The sequence below is a fragment of the Hyperolius riggenbachi genome, chromosome 3, assembly GCF_040937935.1.
Source record: "Hyperolius riggenbachi isolate aHypRig1 chromosome 3, aHypRig1.pri, whole genome shotgun sequence".
Taxonomy (NCBI): Eukaryota; Metazoa; Chordata; class Amphibia; order Anura; family Hyperoliidae; genus Hyperolius; species Hyperolius riggenbachi.
In genome coordinates, this window is record NC_090648.1 from 60833502 (window position 1) to 60859441 (window position 25940).

At 46.4% G+C, this 25940-nt stretch overlaps 1 protein-coding gene across 4 annotated transcripts in view; it reads left to right on the forward strand.

Annotated features, from left to right (window-relative positions):
- Positions 1-25940, forward strand: part of LOC137562642 (NACHT, LRR and PYD domains-containing protein 3-like) — a 158170-nt gene that overhangs the window by 70276 nt on the left and 61954 nt on the right. For 3 of the 4 annotated variants that reach the window (XM_068274176.1, XM_068274173.1, XM_068274174.1), the window contains exons 6-7: positions 14941-16651; positions 23442-23597. In XM_068274176.1, the coding sequence (XP_068130277.1) occupies positions 14941-16651; positions 23442-23597 (1867 nt within the window). The remainder of the gene's footprint in view (positions 1-14940; positions 16652-23441; positions 23598-25940) is intronic. The other variant, XM_068274175.1, reaches the window with a different exon arrangement.

Genomic DNA, 25940 nt, shown 5'->3' on the forward strand with positions numbered 1-25940 from the left:
GCACATGTACTGAATCTAGTCATTCAAAGATTTGTGTCAAAGTACCCAGGCTTAGAGGACGTCCTGAAGCAGGCCAGGAAGTTGTGTGGGCATTTCAGGCGTTCTTACACGGCCATGGCACACTTTGCCGATATTCAGCAGAGAAACAAGTTGCCGGTGAGAAGCCCGATTTGTGATAGCCCAACTCACTGGAATTCGACCCTCTTTAGGTTCTCTCGCCTGCTAGAACAGGAGAAAGCCGTCACACAGTACCTCTACAACTACAGTAGAAGTACACAGTCTGGGGAGATGGGGATGTTCTGGCCCAACAACTGGACACTCATGCGAAATGCATGCAGGCTCATGCGGCCGTTTGAGAAGGTGACCAACCTGGTGAGTCGCAGTGAAGGCACCATCAGCGACTTGATCCCGTACGCTTACTTCCTGGAGCGTGACATGCGTAGAGTGGTGGATCAAGCTGTGGAGGTGCGTGAACAGGAACAGTTACAGGAGGAAGCGTTGTGGGATCAATTCTCATCAGAACCAGATGTTTCCTCAACACCTGCGGCAGCACAGAGGGGGGAGGAGGAGGAGGAAGAAGAGTCATGTGGGGAGGAGGAGTCAGACTTGGATGATGAGGAAGGTGTTTCTTTGGAGGAGGAGGAGGCGGTGGCAGAACAACAACCGCATCAGGCGTCGCAGAGGGCTTGTGCTGCTCAACGTTCCCGTGGTATTGTTCATGGCTGAGGGGAGGAGGAGGACTTACCTGACGTCACTGAGGAAGAGCAAGAGGAGATGGATAGTACGTCTGCATCCAACTTTGTGCAGATGGCGTCTTTCATGCTGTCCAGCCTGTTGAGGGACCCCCGTATATAAAAACTCAAGGGGAATGACAATTACTGGGAGGCCACGCTACTAGACCCTTGGTATAGGCACAAAGTGGTGGAAATGTTTCCAAATCACCAGAAGGCAGAAAGGATGCAGCACTGAACAAGCTGGCAACTATGCTTTACATTGCGTTTAAGGGTGATGTCACAGCACAACGCAATAAAGGTACCACTGCCAGTAATCCTTCTCCCATGTCCACGCAGGCAAGGACAGGACGCTCCAGCGATCTCATGGTGATGTCGGACATACGGACATTCTTTAGTCCAACACCTCGCCTTAGCCCTTCCGGATCCACCCTCCACCAACGCCTGGACCGGCAGGTAGCCGACTACCTGGCCTTAAGTGTGGATGTAGACACTGTGAGCAGCGATGAATCCTTGGACTACTGGGTGTGCAGGCTTGACCTGTGGCCAGAGCTGTCACAATTTGCCATCCAACTTCTGTCTTGCCCTGCCTCAAGCGTCCTGTCAGAAAGGACCTTCAGCGCAGCTGGGGGCATTGTCACGAGAAGAGAAGTCGCCTAAGTCACAAAAGTGTTCAGTACCTCACCTTTATCAAAATAAATGAGGCATGGAACCCGGAGGGCTACTGCCTGCCCGAAGACTAAGTCAGTCCCCACACACAGCATCTCTGCCTGCACGCCATGTGACTGCCTGCCCCAAGACTAAGTTGCTCCCCACACAGCATCTCTGCCTGCAGGCCGCTTGACTGCCTTCTCCGCCACCACCTACAAGGTCCAGGACACCAGGCGGATTCCTGAATTTTTAAGGCCGCTGCTAGCAGCGGGCGCTATAATAATTTTTCTGGTGGGTGTACATGCATGCCTAATTTTTCTGGCACAAAACAAAAGGCATGTACATGTGCCAATTCCCCTTCGTGATCATTACCTTGCCGCGGTGAAGGGGCTTGCGTATCCCAATGAAGCAATGACCGACAGCAATATGAGTGTCGGGGGGGGGGGGGCACACCCAAGATAATAAGGTCGTTGCTTCATTGTGGACAGACCAAATTTGATCAGCTGGACAGTCACTGTTCTATCATTGAGCTACCACAGCCCGGCGACCATATGGGCTTAAAAAAGCGCCACGACCTGCACTCTCGCCATGGTGCGCACCAGTCCAGCACGGCCGTCACTACACAAACAGCTGTTTGCGGTGCGTTACACAGGGAGTTTGGTGTGTCAGTGTGAAGCAGTACTCTAATTACACTCCCTGAATGATGTATACACATGCAAGATGTTTTAAAGCACTTTAGGCCTCCAATTTAGCATTCAATGTGATTTCTGCCCTTAAAACGCTGCTTTGCGTCAAATCCAGATTTTTTCCCCGGGACTTTTGGCGTCTATCCCACCCCTTGAAACATCTTTTCTATCACTTTTCTAGCCAGCATAAGTGTTTCTAGTTTTCAAAGTTCGCCTCCCTGTTGAAGTCTATTGTGGTTCGCGAAAGTTTGCGCGAACCAAACTTTTGCGGAAGTTCGCGAACCGAAAATCAGAGGTTCGGGCCATCACTGTTGTACAACTCCACAAAAGATGATGGTGCTATATCAATCCCAAATAATTATAATATGGGGAAAAACAGGAAGCCTGGTACACACGACAGGATCTGCGGACAGTATATTAGATGATCACAAATTCTGATCAACTTCCAGGTGATTGATAAGTCAAAAAAGCAAAAACATTAAATAAACAAAACATACACATCTGAAAAAGATACAGATAATTCTAAAATCTATTGGAAATCGGTTCCTAGTGTGGTGCACACATCAGATTCCCGTCAGTTTCGACCTGATAGGCATCTGACAGAAATCTATCTGATTGTCGAATCTGCTGCAAATCTATCAATGTATGGCCTCCTTTACAGTGTTTGCTTTTTCAATCCTCTGTTTAAACCATGTTTCTGTAAGTCCCTGCTGCATTGTTCCTCAACAAGGAAAGCTTTAAAGAGGAACTCCCACTCCAATGGGCTAGTTATTGCAACGGCTACAATTAAAACGCTGAGGTCTGGATCAAACCAACAGAAACTTTAAGGCAGGGAACACACTAGCTGAGATTGTGTGCATTTTTGCCACGGATGGCAAAACTCCCATGATTCCACAGACTATTGAAGTCAATAGCCTCGTTCAGGAAGTGCTTGTCGTGACCGTTCATTCGCGTTTTGCGCTCATGATTTTCCATGCATTTTTAAATCACACAGCTTTCTGCTTTTTTGTGCATGAGGCATGCATTTACAATTACAGTATCTGCTATCAGAATAAGTCATGGAACGATCACGGCAAAACATTTGTGGAAAATGCGATCGCAAAAGATGACAGAGACCCGGGAGTCGCAGGGCAAAATGGCCCTGTAAGTGTGGTCCCTCCCTTAGGTAATCTGAAGCAAAAAATGTAATTCAGTTCCTATACAGTCGCGTCATCCCTGGTGGAAGGTATTTGACCTGCTAGGTTGATTGGCTCTTCGGCACTGCTTATGCTGCTTCGGAACTACTCATGCTCCCAAGTACTTCTGGAGTTGAGCATACCTGTACTGCGCACACACAAGTCTGGGTGCAGTACAAATGCGCTCGTCTTCGGACGTACACGGGGAAGCAAGAACTTCTGAAGGCTGCACAAGCAGTGCAGAAGACCTACAAAAATGGGTAGTTTCCACCGGGGACATCGTAGGAACAGAGCGAGGATTGGAAAGGCTCTATGGTACATCTCCAGAGCCTTCCCTCTATAAACGCATGTATTAAAACTGAATTGATTTATTTAGCTTTAGATTTGCTTTAAGGCTACTTGCACACCAAGACGTTGCGTTAGGTGCTACGAGGTCGCATAACGTGCACCTAATGCAACGCATGATGGTGCGGGAGAGGACGGTAGAGTGAGCCGCTTTAGGCGGCTCTATCCGTATAAGGTCTCCCAGAGTGGCGCTGATTGGCCGGCGGAACCACATGATGCGGAGCGAGACACTCCGCATCACGTGGTCCCGCCGGCCAATCAGCGACCGCCAGTGCAGTGAATATTAAGTAGCCATGTGCAGGGGAGGACTGGGAACTTTTGGCTTGGGGGGGAAAACACAACCCATAGGCCCTGGGGGCGTGGCCATGAAATGATGTGGGCGGGGCCAACTGCATGATGATATGATGTCAATATGGACCTAAAATGTCTGAGGAATGTCACACAACGAAGAATTAGGGCAGTTCTGATGGCAAAAAAGGTCAAACTCAGTACTAGCAAGACATACATAATGAAGTGGCTAGTGAAATACAGGTAGTCACCGATTAACGGGATAGGGAATGCAGGTTCAATCTTAACCTGAATGAGTTCTTAAGTCAGAACAGTGTCATTTCTGTGCCTCTTTTGTCCCCCTCTGTGTCACCTGTTTCCACTGTGTCTCTTTTGTCCCCCTGTGTTACCTCTGCTCTCCTGTCCCCCTTTTCCTTTTTTCCCCCGCGTCACCTCTGTTCCCTTGCATCTCTTTTGTCCCCGTCACCTCATGTCCCCTTGGTTACCCATCTTTTTTGTCCCCCTCTGTGTCACCTCATGTCCCTGACTGTCTTTTTTGTCCCCTGTGGCTCTTTTCCCGCTGTAGCACTTGTTTCCCCTGTATCTCTTTTGTCCCTGTGTCACCTGTGCTTTCCACTGTGGCTCCTGTGTCAACCCCTGTGACTACTGTGTCCCCCCCAGTCACCATTGTTACTCCCAGCATAAGCAGAGAGATTCGCCGCTGGATCGGGGGCATGTGAGTACTACTCTTAAGGGGGGCAGCCATGGAGCACAGAGGCAGCTCAGCCCAAGTCCTCTGGAGAGGGTGAGAGATCCCTCAACACTGCAATTGCACAGTTTGTAAAAATTGCTACTGCATATGCACTGAATGTTCCACACTACAGGAGCGTAATTGTGGAGGCACATGGCCGCACATGTGCAGTAGCCAACATCCGGCTTAGCCCTTGTGGTCTGAAACTACTGAGGCTAACAGTGGGAGAATGGACAGTACCAGACACACATCGAAGGTAAGTATAAATTATTGTGTTGCATTGGTTTTAGATTTATTTTAAAGTAAACCTAAATCCTAGACAAAAAAAAAAAGTGACTTACCTAGTGCTTCTACCAGCCTACTGCAGCCGCCCTGTGCCCGCACCGGGACATACCGATCCTCCAGGCCCCGGCAGCGTTTTTTTTTCTTCTGCATGTGCGGCCCCAGTCCGTGCACCTCCTGATCATGCAGCGACGGGAAATGTATAATAATAGTAATCAAAACATTTGTATATTGCTTTTCTCCTGTCAGATTCAATGCGCTCAAGAGCTGCAGCCACTGGGATGTGCTCAGGAGGCCATCCTGCAGTGTTAGGGAGTCTTGCCTTGAACTCCTTACTAGCCAGGATTCAAACCCTGGTCTCCCATGTCAAAGGCAGGACCCTTAACCAGTACACTATCCAGCCACTCCAAATCTCTACAAGGAAGGGAGCGTGGCCAGGGCTGTGCAGTGGCCGTAGAGACGCCTGGCCGGAAGAGGGGCACTGCTAGGGACCAGATGATTGTTCAGTGACAGGGTAGGCACAGGGTGGCTGCAGGGGGCTGGTAGAAGCTCCAGGTAAATTAAACTTTTTTTTTTTTCTTCGGTTAAGGTTCCCTTTAAATGTATATCATAAGTGAATCTAAGGTGCCCAGTGTAACTTACCTGAAGCTTCTTCTAGCCCCCTGCAGTCCTTCAGTCCCCTTGCTGACATTCCAGTCCTGAGCAGTGCTTTTCAGTGCTGCTAGATTTGGGCGCAGCCGGCGTCGCCATAGACAGTAATGGGAATCAGTCTATAGTGGCGCTCAGTGAGTAACGTCGGTGCCGTCAGAAGACGGAGCCGAAGTTGCTTAAAAACACAATAATTCGGCCTCCAGCAATCGCTGGAAGCCGAATTATATCATTCCCCACCATCCATGGCGGCCTGGAGGGGGAATAGTAATTAATACGGCCGGAACTTGTGCAGAAGTAGGATCAGCCATATACCGGCTGTATCCTGCGCCCAAGTCTACCGCGCCGATTTCAAATGTATGCTTCCAGTCTGATCCATTCAGCAGTTGTGCCTCTCTGAAAGCTGCCAGACTGAGGGCTGGTGCACACCGAGCGGCTTTTTGGGCGTTTTCAGATCCGGTTGCGGCTGCGGATCTGCTTGGTCAATGTATCTCAATGGGGTGGTGCACACCAGAGCGGCAGGCGTTTTGCAGAAACGCATACTCCTGGGCTGAGGCATTTTTTGGATTGCGGATGCGTTTCTGCCTCAATGTTAAGTATAGGAAAAACGCAAACCGCTCTGAAAAACGGCACTTCAGAGCGGTTTTGCAGGCGTTTTTGTTACAGAAGCTGTTCAGTAACAGCTTTACTGTAACAATATATGAAATCTACTATACTGAAAACCGCAGCAGCAATCCGCAAAACGCTAGCAAAACGCCTCATAAAAATAAAAAAAAGCGTTTAAAAATCTGCTAGCGTTTTGCGGATCTGCTAGCGGGTTTTGGTGTGCACCAGCCCTGAGTCAGCTACTGGCTATTACACAAGCGCGGCCACATGCCTCCCCGATCGCGCTCCCATAGTTAGAAATATTTGGCACATGCGCAGTAGCAATTTTTCCAAACTGTGCAAATGCAGAATGCAAATGAGGAGGCACATGCAGCTTTTGGAGGGAACAGCTGCTGAATGGATATCAGAGAGGGACCAGAAGTACTACAGCGGGCTAGTAGAAGCCCTAGGTAAATTACACTCAGGGGCGTAGCAATAGGGGTTGCAGAGGTTGCGACCGCATCGGGGCCCTTGGGCCAGAGGGGCCCCCGAAGGGCCCTCGCTCAACTGCATTATTAGCTCTCTATTGATCCTGTGCTCATAATAATCACTTCTATAGATGCTTTGAATAGTAGTGATCATTAACAAACTGTTCCCCATCCCCTTCTTGTACCTCTTACACTGTAGTTGCCATTGGCAGGTTTTGGCGTGCTGTATCAATAGTTATGTATAGAGTGTTTGGGGGCCCCATGTAAAACTTGCATCGGGGCCCACAGCTCCTTAGCTACGCCACTGATTACACTGACCACATTAGGTTTACTTAAAGGAAACCAGAGACGTTTTAAAATAAAACTTTTATACATACCTGGGGCTTCCTCCAGCCGCATCCGCTCGGATCGCTCCCACACCGCCGTCCTCAGCCTTCTCTATCGCCGGCACCGGGTCCCGTAACTTCCTCTAGTCGCGGCCAGTCTGCGGATGCCGGAGAGAGACTTAGACGGCGCACTTCTTTTGCGCAGACTGGCCACTACTGGAGGAAGTTACGGTACCAGAGCTGCAGAAGGCTGAGGATGGCGGCATGGGAACGATTGGTGTGGAGGGGGCTGGAGGAAGCACCAGGTATGTATAAAACTTTTATTTTAAAATGTCTCTGGTACACTTTAAGGAAGACTAAAATAACTTAAACCCCCCACCCCCCCAAAAAAAACAAGTTTCAATTACCTGGGGCTTCTGCCAGGCCCCTGCTGCCGCCCTGTGCCCACGCTGTCCTGGAACGATCCCCCAGTCCCCTGCAGTGGCTACGTTTCCTTCTCGCCGACTTGCAAATCAATAGCCACTGCACCTGCACAGCCCTAGTCGCACACATTCTCATTCATGTAGAGAAAACATCATATTGCATCTGCGCAGGATGCTCCCGGTTTGGCGAACGTGAACAAGGTTGCGTGCAGCCATGGCCACGCAGATGCAGTGGCCGTTGAGTTGCGATTATGAAACTGAGCTGCGGCGCTGGACCGGAGGATCGTTCAGCATGGCTGCAGGGGGCTGGCAGAAGCCCCAGGTTAGTGAAATTTTTTTTTTACTTATTTCAAGTTTACTTTTAAACAAACTTCCATTGCTGCAACAAGCTAAATTGGCTAACAGGGCACCAGCAGTGAAAGGGTTACACTCATAGAAGAGAGACAGAGATACGGGGAGGGGGCAGCTGTGTGAGCACAGGGAGGGCTGGTCTGATGAAAGCACAGGAGACTAATGGGGAGGAGGGGAAGTGTCAGCTTACCAGGAAGAGAGTCCGGAGCTGAAGTCTGCACGGAGCTCAAGTCTGCACGGCCAGTGTCAGGGGTGGCAATGCTAAATGTATTTGGTCCTGCCAATAAAGCTTTTTTTGGATTTGGATTTGTGTCCCTGTCCCTTCCTACTTCAAGCAAAGGAACGTTTGGCACTCCACACACTGCAGGAAAGCTGCAGACATCAGGCAGGACTGGGACAGCAGCCTCTCTGCCATTTCAAATTACGCGCTCCATGCGCCTCTGCTCTTCTCACTGACTGGTAGAGTTGTCCGGATCATGAACGATTCGGATCTTTGATCCGAATCTATTTTGTGAGTCGAATCATCCGAATAGTGTTGTCCGGATCATGAACGATTCGGATCTTTGATCCGAATCTATTTTATGAGTCGATCATCCGAATCATCAAAATGAGTGATTCGGATCGCAAAAGGGGCGGGGCCAGGAGCGACACGCCCCCTCTCAGCGGGCTGCGGGGTCCTGGAAGCAGAGCAGGGATGGATCGCTCTGTTGGATGGGAGGCAGCCTTGCAGGGAGACAGGTAGTTGAGAGAGAGGGGACATCAGTGCCACTGCCAGATATGTGTAGAGCACACATACTGGCTGCAATGTGCTGCCCATTATAGGCTGGCTGTTCAGTAGTGCTGCACAGTGATCACATTGGAAACTTTTGGCTCAGCACAGCTCAGTAACTTTGCAGGCACTGTGATTGCAGGGCAATATGATCCTCCTGTACTCGGCACAGCTGCACTTATCTTCAGGGAATGCTTTCTTTCACTGTGCGACGTTTTCATTCAGAGTACACAGATGAGCATATAGGTGAAATACATGTAAAGCATATGATTGCAGCATGTGGGTATTACGTGCAAACATTTCTGCTCTCTGCTCCTCCCTCCTCACTTCTCTGTCCACTCCCTGCCCTCTGTCCATCTTCTCCCCTTCTCTGTGTGTCCACCCCCCTCTCCTTCTCCTGTCCTGCTAGTCATTTCACCCCCCCCCCCCCCCCCCCAATGCTTCCCTTGTAAAATGATCCGAGATTCGGATCGAAGATCCGGATCTTTTCAATGATCCGATTCGAATCATCCGGATCATTGAAAAGATCCGAACTTCCCATCTCTACATCCGAATCATCAAAATGAGTGATTCGGATCGCAAAAGGGGCGGGGCCAGGAGCGACACGCCCCCTCTCAGCGGGCAGCGGGGTCCTGGAAGCAGAGCAGAGATGGATCGCTCTGTTGGAGGGGACTCAGGGGAGCCAGCCTTGCAGGGACAGGTAGAGGGGACATGGGTGCCACTGCCAGATATGTGTAGAGCACACATACTGGCTGCAATGTGCTGCTCATTATAGGCTGTCTGTTCCTAGTTGTGCATAGTGAACACATTGGAAGCTTTTGACTCAGCTCAGTAACTTTGCAGGCACAGTGATTGCTATGTAATATGATCCTCCTGCACTGGGCACTAAACAGCTGCACTTCACTTCTGGGAATGCTTTCTTTCACTGTGCGACGTTTGATTTTAAAAGTACACAGATGAACATGTAGGTGAAATATATGTAAAGCATATGATTGCAGCATGTGGGTATTGTGTGCAAGCAAACATTTCTGCTCTCTGCTCGTCCCTCCTCTGTCCACTCCCTGCCCTCTGTCCATCTTCTCCCCTTCTCTGTGTGTCCACCCCCCTCCCCTTCTCCTGTCCACTGCAGGGAAAGACCTATCCTGCTATTTATTTCACCCCCGAATGCTTCCTAGTGAAATGATCCGAGATTCGGATCAAAGATCCGGATCTCTTCAATGATCCGATTCGAATCATCCGGATCATTGAAAAGATCCGAACTTCCCATCTCTACTGACTGGCTGTGTCTGCAGGCAGGGGGCAGGACCTCTGCTGCCTAGCAGCCAGTCACAGCAGCAGCCACAACAAGGAGCAAGAAGGTCCCGCAGTTTAAAAGGCCGCTGCGGGACCAACATAGATGTAAAACGTGTAAAATACTAAAGGTGGCCTTAGCGCTCCTCAAGTGTACCTCTACTCAAAAAAAATGAACAATATCAAGTGTTATGAGGGATCACTGCACCATGGGGGGTATTACCTCCCTATTAGATATAAAAGTAGTAAGGTGAAGCGCTCTATACCACATACACATACAATGCTTAAATTACACACACAGATCTAACATGCATCCAGTAGAGATGCTTCAATCAGATAGATAACAGCTCCTGTCACATTAGTATTACTATAAACCAATCGCAATGTGCCGCAGTCAGCTTAAAGTCCACCTATGGGAACAAAAGTATGCAACTGAACCTAATGGTTCCCTTGAGAGAACCTTGCAACAGTGTATCGATCAGCAGGGCAGAGTTGCTGTTAGCAGTTCACCTGTATTATAAATTTACATATGTGCATATACTCAGAATAGTCCTCCAGAGAACCTAGCAAGAAATTGCAGCAGCCACAAACCCAAACAGTCCGTTGTTAAATCACACAGGGTCTTCTCAGTAGCTTGACAAAAATACCCTTACCAGCAGGAATGGCTGATTAATTCACAGATCAGCAATCAGGCATAATCAGAGATAACCTCTTCGTAGTCCAAACTGCTTCTTCCTAGGTGACGCTCAGAAACACAGAAATGACATAGAAATGACATAGCGTGATACAGTTTGAGCTGATCACCCTTACACCACCAGTGCCCCACACGTGTATTCCAAATGTGTCCACACCTCCGTGATAAAGTGATATAGACAGACTGCGTCACCTAGGAAGAAGCAGTTTGGACTACGAAGAGGTTATCTCTGATTATGCCTGATTGCTGATCTGTGAATTAATCAGCCATTCCTGCTGGTAAGGGTATTTTTGTCAAGCTACTGAGAAGACCCTGTGTGATTTAACAACGGACTGTTTGGGTTTGTGGCTGCTGCAATTTCTTGCTAGGTTCTCTGGAGGACTATTCTGAGTATATGCACATATGTAAATTTATAATACAGGTGAACTGCTAACAGCAACTCTGCCCTGCTGATCGATACACTGTTGCAAGGTTCTCTCAAGGGAACCATTAGATTCAGTTGCATACTTTTGTTCCCATAGGTGGACTTTAAGCTGACTGCGGCACATTGCGATTGGTTCATAGTAATACTAATGTGACAGGAGCTGTTATCTATCTGATTGAAGCATCTCTACTGGATGCATGTTAGATCTGTGTGTGTAATTTAAGCATTGTATGTGTATGTGGTATAGAGCGCTTCACCTTACTACTTTTAGATGTAAAACGTGGCTCTGAGCGGCCCTGGTACAGGAGACAGGAGGCGGCCGGGGGGAGATTGCCCCCCTTCCCCCCCCAGGCCAGTCCGCCCCTGGCCATGTGCGCGGCTACTGTAGCTGGCTCTCCCCGCCTCCTCTCACCCCCCACTGCGCATGTGCAAACAGTCTAATGCGGCTATAGCCGATCTAACGCCGTAGTATGCTGCACTTTCGGCAGAACGTGCAGCGTTACATGTAACGCAACGTGGGCTGTGCGTTGGGGGAGCGTTACAGGCGCACTAACGTGCGCCTGTAACGTCTTAGTGTGTAAGCAGCCTAAAGAGAATCTGTACTCTAAACTTCTTACAATAAAAAGCATATCATTCTATTCATTATGTTCTCCTGGGCCCCTCTTTGCCGTTTCTGCCACTCCCTGCTGCAATCCTGGCTTGTAATTGCCAGTTTTAGGCAGTGTTTACAAACAAAAAACATGGCTGCTAACCAGCATGTGATAGGCTGAGAGAAGCTCAGTCTGTGACTCATATAGAGCATGAAGGGGGCGTGGAGAGGGTGTGTATAACTTCTACCTATCACAGCAGAGCAGCACATTCCTGCCTGAGCCGACAAAGCTGACAAAGGAAAGAAGATTAACAATAACAATAATATTTATATAGCGCTTTTCTCCCTGGGGACTCAAAGCGCTGTGACCCTGCATTATGCAGTCTCAAAGGCTAGGGAAAAGAGGTGAGTTTTTAGCCTTTTTTAAAGCTGTCCAGAGAAGGAGGCTCTCGTACTGATTGTGGAAGTGAGTTCCATAGAGTAGGGTCTGCATAGGAAAAGGCTTGAGCACCAAATGTTAAATGTATCCTGGGAATAACCAGCTTCATCTTGTTGGCAGAGCGGAGGGTGCGTGGAGGGGCATAAAGTTCCAATAGATCCACTATGTATTTGGGTCCCATGTGGTGTAGAGCCTTGAATGTCAACAGGCAGATCTTAAAATTGATTCTCCATTTTACTGGCAACCAGTGAAGAGTTTGCAGTACTGGGGCGATGTGTGAGCTGCGGGGGGCATTGGCTAGGAGTCTGGCTGCAGCATTCTGGACTAGCTGTAAGGGGCGCAGAACGTTATCTGTAGATCCGATGAACAGGGCGTTGCAGTAGTCTAGGCGGGAGGATACAAATGCGTGAACCAGGGCAGGTAGGTCTTCAGCTGGGATAAGGTGTTTGATTCTCGCTATATTTCTTAGATCAGGGGTGCCCACACTTTTTCGGCTCGCAAGCTACTTTACAATTTGCCGAGGCCAGGAGATCAACCAATGTCCCAAATGCTAAGCACCCCCCCCCCCCCCCCCGACGTAGGTTAGCCAGGTGTATGTGCCTGCAGCATAGGTTACGTGCCCTCAGTATAGGTTAGCCAGGTATATAGGCCCTCAGTATAGGTTAGCCAGGTATATGGGCCCTCAGTGTAGGTTAGCCAGGTATATGGGCCCTCAGTGTAGGTTAGCCAGGTATATGGGCCCCCAGTGTAGGTTAGCCAGGTATATGGGCCCCCAGTGTAGGTTAGCCAGGTATATGGGCCCTCAGTGTAGGTTAGCCAGGTATATGGGCCCTCAGTGTAGGTTAGCCAGGTATATGGGCCCCCAGTGTAGGTTATCCAGGTATATGGGCCCCCAGTGTAGGTTAGCCAGGTATATGGGCCCTCAGTGTAGGTTAGCCAGGTATATGGGCCCTCAGTGTAGGTTAGCCAGGTATATGGGCCCTCAGTGTAGGTTAGCCAGGTATATGGGCCCTCAGTGTAGGTTAGCCAGGTATATGGGCCCTCAGTGTAGGTTAGCCAGGTATATGGGCCCTCAGTGTAGGTTAGCCAGGTATATGGGCCCTCAGTGTAGGTTAGCCAGGTATATGGGCCCTCAGTGTAGGTTAGCCAGGTATATGGGCCCTCAGTGTAGGTTAGCCAGGTATATGGGCCCTTAGTGTAGGTTAGCCAGGCATATGGGCCCCCAGTGTAGGTTAGCCAGGCATATGGGCCCCCAGTGTAGGTTAGCCAGGCATATGGGCCCCCAGTGTAGGTTAGCCAGGCATAGGGGCCCCCAGTGTAGGTTAGCCAGGCATATGGGCCCCCAGTGTAGGTTAGCCAGGCATAGGGGCCTTTAGTGTAGGCATATGGGCCCCCAGTGTAGGTTAGCCAGGCATATGGGCCCCCAGTGTAGGTTAGCCAGGCATATGGGCCCCCAGTGTAGGTTAGCCAGGCATATGGGCCCCCAGTGTAGGTTAGCCTGGCATATGGGCCCCCAGTGTAGGTTAGCCAGGTATAGGGGCCCCCAGTGTAGCTTAGCCAGGTATAGGGGCCCTCAGTGTAGCTTAGCCAGGTATATGTACCTGCAGCGTAGGTTAGCCAGGGTCCTCTGGACTCCTGGAACCTCCGGCAAGCAGGCCGCTGGCCAATAAGAATGTCGGGGAGAAGATGGCAAGACGCGGCGAGGAGAGAGGGAGGAGAGAGGCGGCGCAGCCGCTACGTCATGGCTGGGGGCGGCGCCGGGCATGTTACAAGCACGCACGTTGCAGGCTGCCCGGTGCCGCCCCCAGCCATGACGTAGCGGCCGCGCCGCCTCTCTCCTCCCTCTCTGCTCGCCGCGTCTTCTCCCCTGCATTCTTATTGGCCGGCAGCTAAACATGCTGCTGGCCGCAAAATTTAATGAGACGCGGCCAAGAGGCCGCGATCTACCGAGAAGGCGGTCGCGATCTACCGGTAGATCGCGATCGACCTATTGGGCAGCCCTGTCTTAGATGGAAGAAGGAAGACTTGACGACAGCTGATACCTGCTGTCTGAGTGTTAGATTTCCATCCAGGATGACCCCAAGGTTTCGCACAGAGTCTTTATACTGTACAGTATCTCTCCCAATTGCTAGATTGAGGTGGTGAGCGTTTTGAACTTTATCCATCATGTGTGGACCACCTACCACCAACACCTCTGTTTTGTCAGAGTTCAGCCTCAGCCAGCTGGTGTTCATCCAATTTTGTAAATCCACTAGACATGCATTTATGGATGCTGATGGGTCTTGGGTGCCAGGCTTGAAGGACAGATACAGCTGTGTGTCATCTGCATAACAATGGTATCCTAGGCCATAGTTCTGGATTATTTTGCCCAGTGGGAGCATGTAGACTGCAAAGAGTAATGGTGATAGTACAGAACCCTATGGAACTCCATAGGCAAGTGGCACTGGATTAGAGTAGTGTGTGCCCAGGCATACTTGCTGTGTCCTGCCAGATTAGGTTAGATTAGATTATATAACAGAGATAATACAGCCACTGCGCAACTAGGAAAGGCTGCAGTAAGACAGACCACATTAGAACAGGTATAGGAACTTATAGGATAGAAGAAATAAGGCTGAACATTTTGTTACAGAGTCTCTTTTAAAAGAAACCTAAAGTGAAAGAAATGTGCCCAGTTTATCTTGCTTGGAGCTTCTTCCAGACCTTTGGAATTGCACTCTCATTAGCAGGGAGAGTTCTTCCCTTGCACAGTTCATAAAAATTGTATCTGCACACGTGCCTAACTCTCCTGGCTTCAGGAGCGTGTTTGAGGAGGTGTGTGGCCAGGGCCACCCATGGGCAGTAGCACGCTATTGGCTCAGTTGGCCAACTTTTTCACAGCTGCTGATTGGAACGAGGGTGTGGGACCAGAAGGGCTACAATGGGTTGGAAGAAGCTCCCAGTAAGTTAGACCTGGGGCTTCTTCGCAATTTTTACAGCATCAAATTTTACTTTAATCTAGGTTATTAACATATTGTTTGTTCTATTTAGATATACAGGAACAGCACAGACAATATCTTTTGGAGAAAACTCAGACTCTTCTGGAGCACAGACCCCCAGGATCTTCCTTAAAGGAACAAAGTTTCCTCATCAATGACCGCTATGTGAACCTGACTGTTGTTTCCACTGATCAGTTTAGACAGCGTCACCACAATGAGATAATAAATACTGGGATAAAACATGAGGAATGCTTGAAAGAAGCACAAACTGGCCTGGAACACATTTCCCTTAATAAGTTGTTCCGTTGGTGCCACCAGTTGCAACGTGTACCATGTACAGTAATGGTGAGTGGCGTGCCAGGAATAGGGAAGTCCACACTGATGCAGAAGGTTGTGTATGACTGGGTGAATAGAAAAAGCTACCAAAGATTTGCCTTTGTGTTCTTGTTTAGATTCCGGGAGTTGAATAAACTAGTTGAGCTCACCTTGGAGGACCTGCTCATTCACCAGTATCCATATCTTGAACCTCAGCTTGGAAATATTTTACAATATCCGGAGAGACTTCTGTTTGTATTTGATGGCTTAGATGAGAGTATTCACCAAATGGACTTCAGTTCAAGTAAGCTATTAACTAATCCAAAACAGAAGGAAAAGTTCGGAATAGTTTTGGTCAGCTTGGTGAAGCAGAGTCTTCTCAAAGGTTGTTCAGTACTGACAACCAGCCGCCCAACCAAACTGGCTTCAATTGATACTGGTGATTTTCATAGACTCACAGAGATAATGGGATTTCTTCATGGAGACAGACGGATCTACTTTGACCAGTTCTTTGAAAACAGTATCCTGTCAGAAAAGGCATTTCTTCATGTGCAACAAAATGACCTGCTGTACACTTTCTGTTATATTCCAGCCTACTGTTGGATCCTCTGTAGAGTGCTGTCAATGTGCTTCAGCACCCAGGGAACAAACAGTGACCCAGAGATGTCAACATTGCCAAAAACAATGACACAACTTTTTGTCGCTTTTGTCTCCAATATTCTGACCAATCACTGTCAGAACACAGACGATACTCAAACAGTCCAGGAGCTTCTGACATATGTTGGGCGGATGGCAGAACATGGAGTCATGAATCATATTATTGTATTTGATCAGGGTTCCCTGGAATCATTCAGGGTGACACCGAATAAACATCCCCTTTCCTGTTTCATGATCGAATCTGGTCATCCTCCTGATGTGGATTACACCTTCCTGCATCTCACTCTCCAAGAGTTTTTTGCTGCTTTGCTTCATTTTGTTGACTATGATCCTGACAAACTGCAGAAATCACTTGAAAAGGCTGAGTCCCACAAAGATGGTCGGGCTGAAATATTTCTCCGTTTTCTCTGTGGTCTCTCAGACAAATCTACTCGATCCATGTTAAAAGCTTACATGGGAGGGTCTTCTTCTCGGACTACTAAAGATGTCATCAGCTGGTTGCAGCAAAGCATTGCAAAAGAACGACGACCCGACAAACACACAAGAGAGCTTCTTAATTTATGCTACTGTCTTAGCGAGAGCAGGAATAAAGCACTGGTGTCACAGTGTTTTAGATCAAACAAAAACTTTGATTTTTCTGGGCTTCCCCTCACCCCCGTGGACTGCTGCGTGTTGTCATTTATCCTAGAGTCCTGCAAAGATACAGAACTACTAAAGTTGGAAAGATGTAAAATTCAGAATGATGGATTGCAGAAGCTTACGCCAGTCCTGCACACCATCAAGAGTTTAAGGTAAAATGTAAAATGTTAAAGCAAACAAGTGCAGTTTGCAAAACAAAAATATTGATACTTAGCTCGGGAGAGGGACGCCACTGGAACTTCCAGAGGCTTCCCCTGTCCTCCTCCACTAGGGCCATTCCAGCACTGAAACCTCCGAAGCTCGGGTCTGTGCTATTGCACATGCATGAGCCGTCAACAAGGGCTTGTCAACGGTCTTTCGGGGATGCAGGACTGGAACAGGCCGGTGGAGGAGGATGGGGAAAGCATCTGGATTATGTAGAGGCTTCCCTTTATTGAGGTGAATACTTCTTTGGGACACTTTTTTAACTACAGGTACACTTTAAAGAAAAAGTGCAATAAAGCTCTTTGAGGCCTAGTTCACAGTGGTCTGGCTGCATTGCAGAATATTTTTGCACGTTAACTCACTGCCCATGCAATTCTATGGACCTGTTCACAGTACCGCATTATGACGGATCCCGTTATTCTATCTCACTGCATGCAGGCTTTGTATTAAATTCTATGTCCAGTCTCCATTGCCGTTGACACACATTTTACCTCGTGTATTTTGCAATTGACCACTGTGAACCTAGCCTGAATGTAATTGCTCTGTGAGATTATAATCTGTATATGCTTCATTTGGCACTAAATATTATGGCCTTCGCATATATTTGATGCTTTTGGCAGACTAAACGCGGCCACAGGATGCCAAGTGAGGCGACTTCCTCAGGCGGGAGAAGTCTGGGGGCACCAGCACTATAGGGCCCGCTGAGTCATAAGGGGGAAGGAAGTTCAGACACTTCGGTAGTCATAAGTGTCTGAACTTCCTTCCCCCTTATGACTCACAGAGATAATACAGCCACTGTGTAACTAGAAAAGGCTACAGTAAGACAGACCACATTAGAACAGGTATAGGAACTTATAGGATAGACGAAATAAGGCTGAAAATTTTGTTACAGTCTCTTTAAGGTAAAAAAAAATGTTCAGTGGTTATATAGCATTCTATTGAGGTTTTAATAAAAGTGGCTAGGTTGCATGTCACAGTACATTTTAGGTTTTATGCTTGATAAAGCAGGGGTGCTCCCCTGGGAAACGCGTCGCAATAAAGCTTTTACTTTCAAATAGCTTTATTGAAGAAAGAGAAACGTTACAATGACATTCAAATATCCATTAATATCGTAAATTGTACATTGTCACTGTATATGGTAAGGTAAAGTTAGGAAGATCAACGTATCTTCCCCTTGTAGGTTAACATACAAACATTACACTATAACTACTAAGCAGTAGATGTATACATACAACTTAATTAGTACATTAAATAATTTAAGGTATGTTGGACCCAATTGTATAAGTATCAGTATGGGTAAGAAGAGTAACTCGTGTGGCGGGTGTCACTATTTGTTCTAAAGTTTATAATTCCAGGGTCATCATGTGGTCCGTACATATTGTACATATTGTACCTATTGTACCAGGAACTTCAGGAAGCTTCCTTTATTCGTTGCATGTAAGTGGTTCCCATGTATCGAGGATAGCCAATCTTGCCAAATGGAGAGAAACCTATTAGTATCCCCTGTGGTTAGAGCCATAATATATTCGTTGAGACATATGTAGTTTATTTTTTGTATGACTTTCTCCCAGCATAATTCCTTTGATAGCCAGGATTGGGCAATATGTGATCTAGTGGCTACCAAAATTTTGGTGAATAAGGTTCTTCCTACTCTTGGGAGGGGTAGTGTATTGAGGTTGAGTAGGGCGAGTAGAGGGTTTGGGTGGGTGGGCTTATTCCATAACTCTGTTGTTAGCTCAAATACCTTTCCCCATAGGGTTTGTGCCTTGGGGCATTTCCACCATGTATGTATGTAATCCCCTATATCTGGACATCCTCTAAAACAAGTGCTTGAGGAATGTAGGTTGTATTTATTGATTCTGGAGGGTGTTAAGTAAGTCCGGAATAGGAGTTTAAGAGAAGTTTCTGTCAGAGAGACATTGCTAGAGCATTTAGAGGTGTTTTTCCAGATTAGTTCCCATTGACTGTCTGAAATTTCTATTCCCAGGTCTTTATCCCACTTTACTTGGTAATTTTTTTTTCTCAGATGATAGGGGTAGTAGTAGACTTTTATAGATTAATGATATGGATTTCAATACTTCTCCCTTTCGTGTGAGATAAAATTCTAGTGTTGTCAATGAGGGTGTGATGCTTCCTCTCCAGTGTTGAGTTATATAATGCTGAAGTTGAATAGAACGAAATACTTCAGAGGGTGGGGGGTTAATTGTGGATTGAATAGCGCCTCTCCCTTTCTCTAGTATGTCCTGGAAGCATGTAAATTTATTGTCTGTCCACCAGATATAATATCTGGGATCTATTCCAGGGATGAAATCTGGGTTTCTAGTTATAGGGGCCAGGGGGGAGTTTGTGGATATCAACTTAAATTTAAAGCGTAACATATTCCAGAGTTTGAAAGAGTAGGAAATGATTGGATTATTGGAGTTTATAATAGTTTTCGGGATTTCCTTAAACCAAATCACATCTTGTATTCTGAAGGGGTCTATAAAGGAGTTTTCTATTTCCCTCCATTGGGATGAGTGGTTTCTGAATGTTGAACTATATAGTTGGGAGAGCCTAGCTGCATAGAAGAATTTCTGAATGTTGGGAACTCCCATTCCCCCATTTAGTTTCTGTCTGTACATGATCGATGATGCAATACGTGGTTTCTTTCTATTCCAGATAAATCTCGATATGTCTCTTTGTAAGTTGTGGAAGTACGAGCGGGGTACCTCTATTGGTAGAGATCTAAAAAGATACAGCAATTTAGGAAGTGTTATCATTTTGATTGAGGCAATCCTTCCCGACCAGAAAATTCTCAAGTTCTCCCAGGCTATAAGTTTAGATTTTATTGTTTTTAGAAGGGGAAGATAGTTTTGTTCATATAGGGATTTAATCTCGTCCGTTATTTGTATTCCTAAATATTTAAATTTTTTACTTTTCCAGATAAATTGGAAGTTATCTTTAATCTGCTGTTCTAAGTTGGGAGGGAAGTTCAGAGTTAGTGCTTCTGTTTTTTCTTGGTTCCCTAAAAGGCCTGAGGCTGTTCCAAAGGCCTTAAGTGTCTGAATGGCGTTAGGTACCGATATGATGGGATCTGTCAGAGTGAGTAATAAGTCATCTGCGAATGCATTGCATTTGAATATATCTGGACCGATCTGGATTCCTTTTATTGAAGGGTTTGTTCTAATAGATTCTAATAGTGTTTCAAAGGCCAGAACAAAGAGGGCAGGAGACAAGGGGCAGCCTTGTCTTGTGCCTCTCTTGATGGGGAAAGGGTCCGAGAAGCAGCCTGAGGATAGAATGGATGCCGTTGGGTTGGAGTATATATTATTAAGTGTGTTAATAAAGGGACCTGTAAAACCATATTTCGTTAGAACCGCATACAGAAAATCCCAATTGAGTGAATCAAAGGCCTTCTCTATATCAACCGCCAATAGCAGCATAGGGAGGCTCTTGTGATTGGCAAAATGGATTGTTGCATATTTTCCTTATATTATCAGTTCCCTGCCTGGTTCTAACGAATCCTACTTGGTCAGAATTAATCAGTGAAGGGAGGAATGTGTTTAGCCTGTCCGCTAGTAACTTTGTTAAAATCTTATGGTCCAGGTTGATCAATGAGATAGGTCTATAGTTTTTACACATAGTGTGGTCTCTACCTTCTTTGGGGATAACCGTTATTGTAGCGTTGTTTGATATTTGAGAGATTTTATTACCCTCCCTAATTGAAGATAAATACGTCAGGAGGTGGGGTGAAATTATTGCTTGGAAGCACTTATAGTATTGCCCGTTCAGTCCGTCTGGGCCTGGTGCTTTCAAAGGTTTCAAATTGTTAATAATCTTTAAAATTTCCTGGAGGGTAAAGGGTGCATTGATTAGCTCTAATTGTTGTTGTGTTACTTGGGGGAGATTAATCTGTTTGAGGAAACCCCGTATAGCGTCTGGCGTGGAAGATTTATTGTTGGCATATAATTTAGCATAGAAAACCCGGAATAAGTCTGCTATCTTTTCAGGATTGTGGGTCACTCCTCCTCCTGGGAGTTTAAGGGGGTTGAATTTAAGTGCTCTATCTTTACCCGCTAAGATTCTAGCTAGTTTCGTGTTGGCTTTATTTGCTAAATGATATCTGTTACTGCCGAGCCATCTAAATGACCTGGCAACCTCCTCTGATCTAATGGCATCTAGCTGTTCCTTTATTTTATTAATTTGTCTCAAAAGGGTAATGGAGCTATTAGAATGGTAAGTTTCCCATAGTTTGTGCAATTGGTGTTCCAAGGCCACTTTATTAGCCTCTTTATCCTTCTTAATAGCCTTGGAGAGGCTGATGAAGTGGCCTCTAATGAATGCCTTATGTGCGTCCCACCAATTACTGACTGTTGTATCCTCTGGTTTATTCATTTGGAAGTATTCAGTAAGGAGATTAGAGATCTTGTCAGTAAATTGGGGGTTTGAAAGGAGGAATGGAGGTACTCTCCATCTTGGTGATGTAGAGGATTGGCGAGATGTAATGAAGGAGGTGCTTATGATTGAGTGGTCTGACAGGTCCGTGTGAATAATTATAGAGCTTTTAATCTTGGTGGTGAATGTTTTGGAAGTTAATATATAATCTAGTCGAGAGGAGCTGTGATGCGGGTGAGAGAAGAACGAGTAGTCTTTTTTTTTTTGGGATGGGCTTCTCTCCAGGAATCAGTTAAGTTAAATTCCTTGAGGAGTCTTATGAATGATTTAGGGGGTTTAGGCCTTTCTGAGTAGGACGTGGAGGAGTGGTGATCTATAGAAGGGTTTATTACCAGGTTCATGTCTCCTCCTATAATTATATTATTAATGTTTTTGTATTTATGTAGCTCTTCTATGATTCCCTTGAAGAATGCTCCATTTTTGACTGAGGGTGCATATATGTTCACTAATAATATTGAAGATCCTGCTATGTCGCCTTCCAGGAACACATATCTACCCTCTTTGTCTGTTGTTTTGCTTTTAAAGGTAAAGGCCAGGTTCTTATGGATTAGGATAGCAACTCCGTTTTTCTTAGCTGATGGGTGACTAGATAAATAAAATTTGGGGAAAGATTTGTGTAAGAATTTAGGATAAGATGACCTGGTGAAATGGGTTTCTTGCAACATTACTATTGCAGGTTTCCTTGTGTCATAACATTTCATGAATTTGGCTCTCTTCATCAGACTGTTTAGTCCTTGTGTAGTATGTGAGAACACTTTCATGTTCCGGGAATCCAGAGGAATGCTTTTGCTATCCTAATACCTAAGCGCCTGGTACAGAGTATAGTGCGAACACACAAATTGCTTGAATTCTTAACTCTTATTTCGTTCTTATTCATTTTAATGATAAGCTTCTTACCCTTAGCTTCAAATTTCCTAGATGGATACTCATTGTGTAAACTAGATGCATCGCTGTAGGTCCCTATAGTGTATTGTAACAAGACAATTCGAAATTTTAAACAGTAACTTAAAAAACATGGAACTTTTCCAAACATTAGTACAGGAGGTGAACCACCTCTTCGTACTCTTAGGGTGTTGTAGTTCGGGGAAGTATGGAGCTACAACTCACGTAACCAGACCTATATACTATACATACTTATACTGAACTCCTGAACCTCGGAGAGGATGTATATGTCCTTTTGTGGCAATACGCTTGCTACTCGAGAAAGACATAGGGTATAAGCACGAAACTGAGAGAAGAGATAACCATATTGACAATTCCCTCCTATTCTCGTCTATCAATTGTTCGATAATAATATGAAATTGGGGGATCAAAACAAGAGAAATTATCTTAGCATTCTTATCTATCTTCTCTATTTATACTTGCTAATAGAAGTAGCGTGGGGATGTTCTGAGTTCATCATTCAATAGTGTGCGAGACCCATGAAATATTGATAATCAGTTCTCAGTCATTCCCTGTATCAGATCGATGTGCTCTAGGAATCTTGGAAGGAGTTAAGTGCCTCTCTTTGGATCTTTTATTGATGGGGTGGTTTGCTTCTCTCCAGTCCCTTGTGATCCTTTTAGTTTTAATTGAGGAATCCATCGATGTTTCTTCCGGCACATCTTGAAACCCATTCTCCTTAAGTGCTTTTAATCCTTCCTGCAGAGAACGGATCAGGTACTTCTTAGTGCCCAGAGTGAACGAGAGTGCAAAGGGGAAAGTCCATCTATAAAGTACCGCTTTTTTCTGCAAAGCAGAGGTTATAGGCCTCAGAGATCTGCGCTTTGCCAACGTTATGGGCGAGAGGTCGGGGAAAATTTGTACTTTGTACTCGCCTATCCCGTTCGGGCCCATGTCTCTTGCGGCTTTCATGACTGCCTCTTTCGCTTCAGGGTAATGCATCTTCAAGATGATGTCTCTGGGCCATTCGGAGTTTTTAGGAGCTTTTAGGGCTCTGTGGATCCTATCAAATCTGAGCATTTCGTCAGGGGTGTCAGGCAGAAGGGCTTTAAACAACGCTGTCACGAATGATTTAAATTCAGTAATAGTTTCTGGAACAGATCTTACCCTGATATTTTCCCTTCTTCCCCTGTTGTCCATATCTTCTAGTTTGTCTTCTGTAAAGGACAATCGCTCTTCTTGATCCTTGTTTGCCTTTTGCAGGTCTGTGATTACATCAGCCGCTTCGTCCATTCTGTACTCTAGTCTGCTCGTTCTGTCTCCCAGGTCTTCTATTTGTGCCGAGAGGGTTGAGACTGCCGCTCTGATTTCGCTTTTAAAAGAGACTTTCAGGTCTGTGATAAGCTCTGTTATATCTTTCAGGGAGAAGTCCGTGCGGTGGATAGTTTCCGCCTCCTTCCCTGTTTCAGCTTGTTTGTCGGCGGCCATCTTGGTTGCACTCGCACCTCGCGGCCTGAAGAAGTCCAGCGCTCTTGCAGAGGAGTCTTTTGATTTACTCGGCGCTGAAGACATGCGGAGGTAAGGGGGATTCTTCTCCGTTCCGCTCGTGCTTCTAAATTTCTTCTAGGGTCCGGGGTTCAGGAGTTACGCTTCTTTAGGTCGCAGCCACGATCGGAGCTCACGGAACTAGCTGCTGCATCGCTCCGCGCCGCGCATGCGCCCCCCCCCCGCAATAAAGCTTTTAAACACAGCCTTTGCACATCTTTGCGGCTAACACAGCTTTGCTTTGCTAGCTGTTTTTATCTCCTACCGCACTCATATCTGGGGAATCAGGCTCATACCGGCCGAGCGCAGAAAAACATTTACACGCCCACCGCAGCGTGTTCCAAATAACCACCGTGGAATCCCGACTGGATCACCAGCCAAGACCTTGAGGATACCTGTGCAAGCCAGGTCCCCGGCATAAGAGGGACACAAGCGTGACAGCTGGCAAACCTATATAGGTTTCTCCAGCCTCACCAACCAGGTGAGACCTTTCCTATAGGGCCAGGAGCCCTCACCTACTAGTATCACAGTGTGCGCTTTTTTTCCCTTTCTGTCTCCATATCCAGCACTGTTCTATACAGGTAGCAGCACCTGTGATACAAGGTGGGGGACCCATAGATCGTTCTCTGATGGTAAACTTTACTATCAGAATTCACAGATCTACAGTGGATTTTAGACGCCTAGAACAAAAAAAAAATTGAGTGGTGGTAACCCATACACTATTCTACTTTGCTGCCGATTGTCCTGTGACTAATAGTATGACCAATAATGCAGGTTGATTGTGGAAAAAAAAAAAAACTATCCCAATCATAGGATGGAGCCCATGGCCTAAATGCGGGCCGATCATGGTAGGGTGGGCAACTACGATTTTTGCCCAGCTAGATGTTTGAATGTCAAATTGGCTAAAAATATTGTATAGTGTATTGGCTGCTTTAGATGCAGTAGAGGGGATGTTGTGGGAGGATGCAGTGAATGTTGGAACTGTTTCTTGTGAAAAAGACAACAGAAATAAATTCTTGTTTGTGGCAGTCAGTGCACTGAGGGATCTTAGTATTAGGAACTTAGTGCCAGAATGCTATATAACCACTGATGTGAAACTTTTTGGGCAAATTCACTTTTTATCCTAAGTTTTCTATAGGTGATATTTTCGTTTCTTATCAATACAATGCCTTATAAGCCACCAGCACCTACCTTTTTTGTACCTTTTTGATTTAAGAGTGCTGTTAAGTAAGTTTAAAGCTAATGTAACCCGGGTTAGTTAAAAAAAAAGTCAGATATTCACCAAAGGAGAGGGAAGGCTCGGTCCTAATGAGTCATCCCTCTCCTCTCCCGGTAGCCCCGGTGCTGCGCTGGCTCCTCCGTTCTCGTCCGCCGCCGCAGGGACTTCGGAGGTCTTCGGGAGCCGAGTCCTCCCGAAGACAGGCGGCTCCACACTGCGTATGCGCGAGTGCATCATAGAGGGCATGCGCAGTGTAGAGTGGCCCGTCTTCGGGAGCACTCGGGCTCCCGAAGCATCTCCGAAGCCTCCCTTCGGCCGGGAGACAGCGGTATTTGACCGAAACGGGGGGGATCTACGGGGGGGAAACAGTAAAAAAGGGAGCAGGTGGCTAGTGGACAAATCGGGCGCCGCCATTCACTCCCATAATAATTATCGTTTACTGGGCGCCGAACAGGAAAAAAGGGCGCCCGAGAATAATAACGTTTTCCAACGGCGCCCGAAGATTTTTCATGTTTTAGAACTGCTTGTGATGATTTACGTTTCCTATTTCAATAAAACATTATTTTAAAAGTTATCCCTTAGTGTTTGTAAAACATTATTATTCACGAAACAAAGCAATCAGTACGTAACGTAAATTGTACTATATTTTATCCCTTACTGTTTTTAAAACATTATTCTACACACAATACAGTGATCACTAAGGAGGGTCTTAGGTTTAGGCACCAACAGGGGGATCTTAGGTTCAGGCACCACCAGGGGGGTCTTAGGTTTAGGCACCAACAGGGGGGTCTTAGGTTTAGGCACCAACAGGGGGGTCTTAGGTTTAGGCACCAACAGGGGGATCTTAGGTTCAGGCACCACCAGGGGGGTCTTAGGTTTAGGCATCAACAGGGGGGTCTTAGGTTTAGGCACCAACAGGGGGGTCTTAGGTTTAGGCACCAACAGGGGGGTCTAGGGGTTAGGGTTATGTACAGGGAGGGTTACTTAGTAATTTTTTTTTAAACGTTATTATACGTTTCACTATTTAAACGGAAGATTAACGTTTTTACAATTGCCGATTTCATGCACATTATTTAATGATTTATAACTTTATAAAACATTAATTTTAAACGAAATACAATACAATTCATTTTTAAACGTTATCCATGCTTATCGTT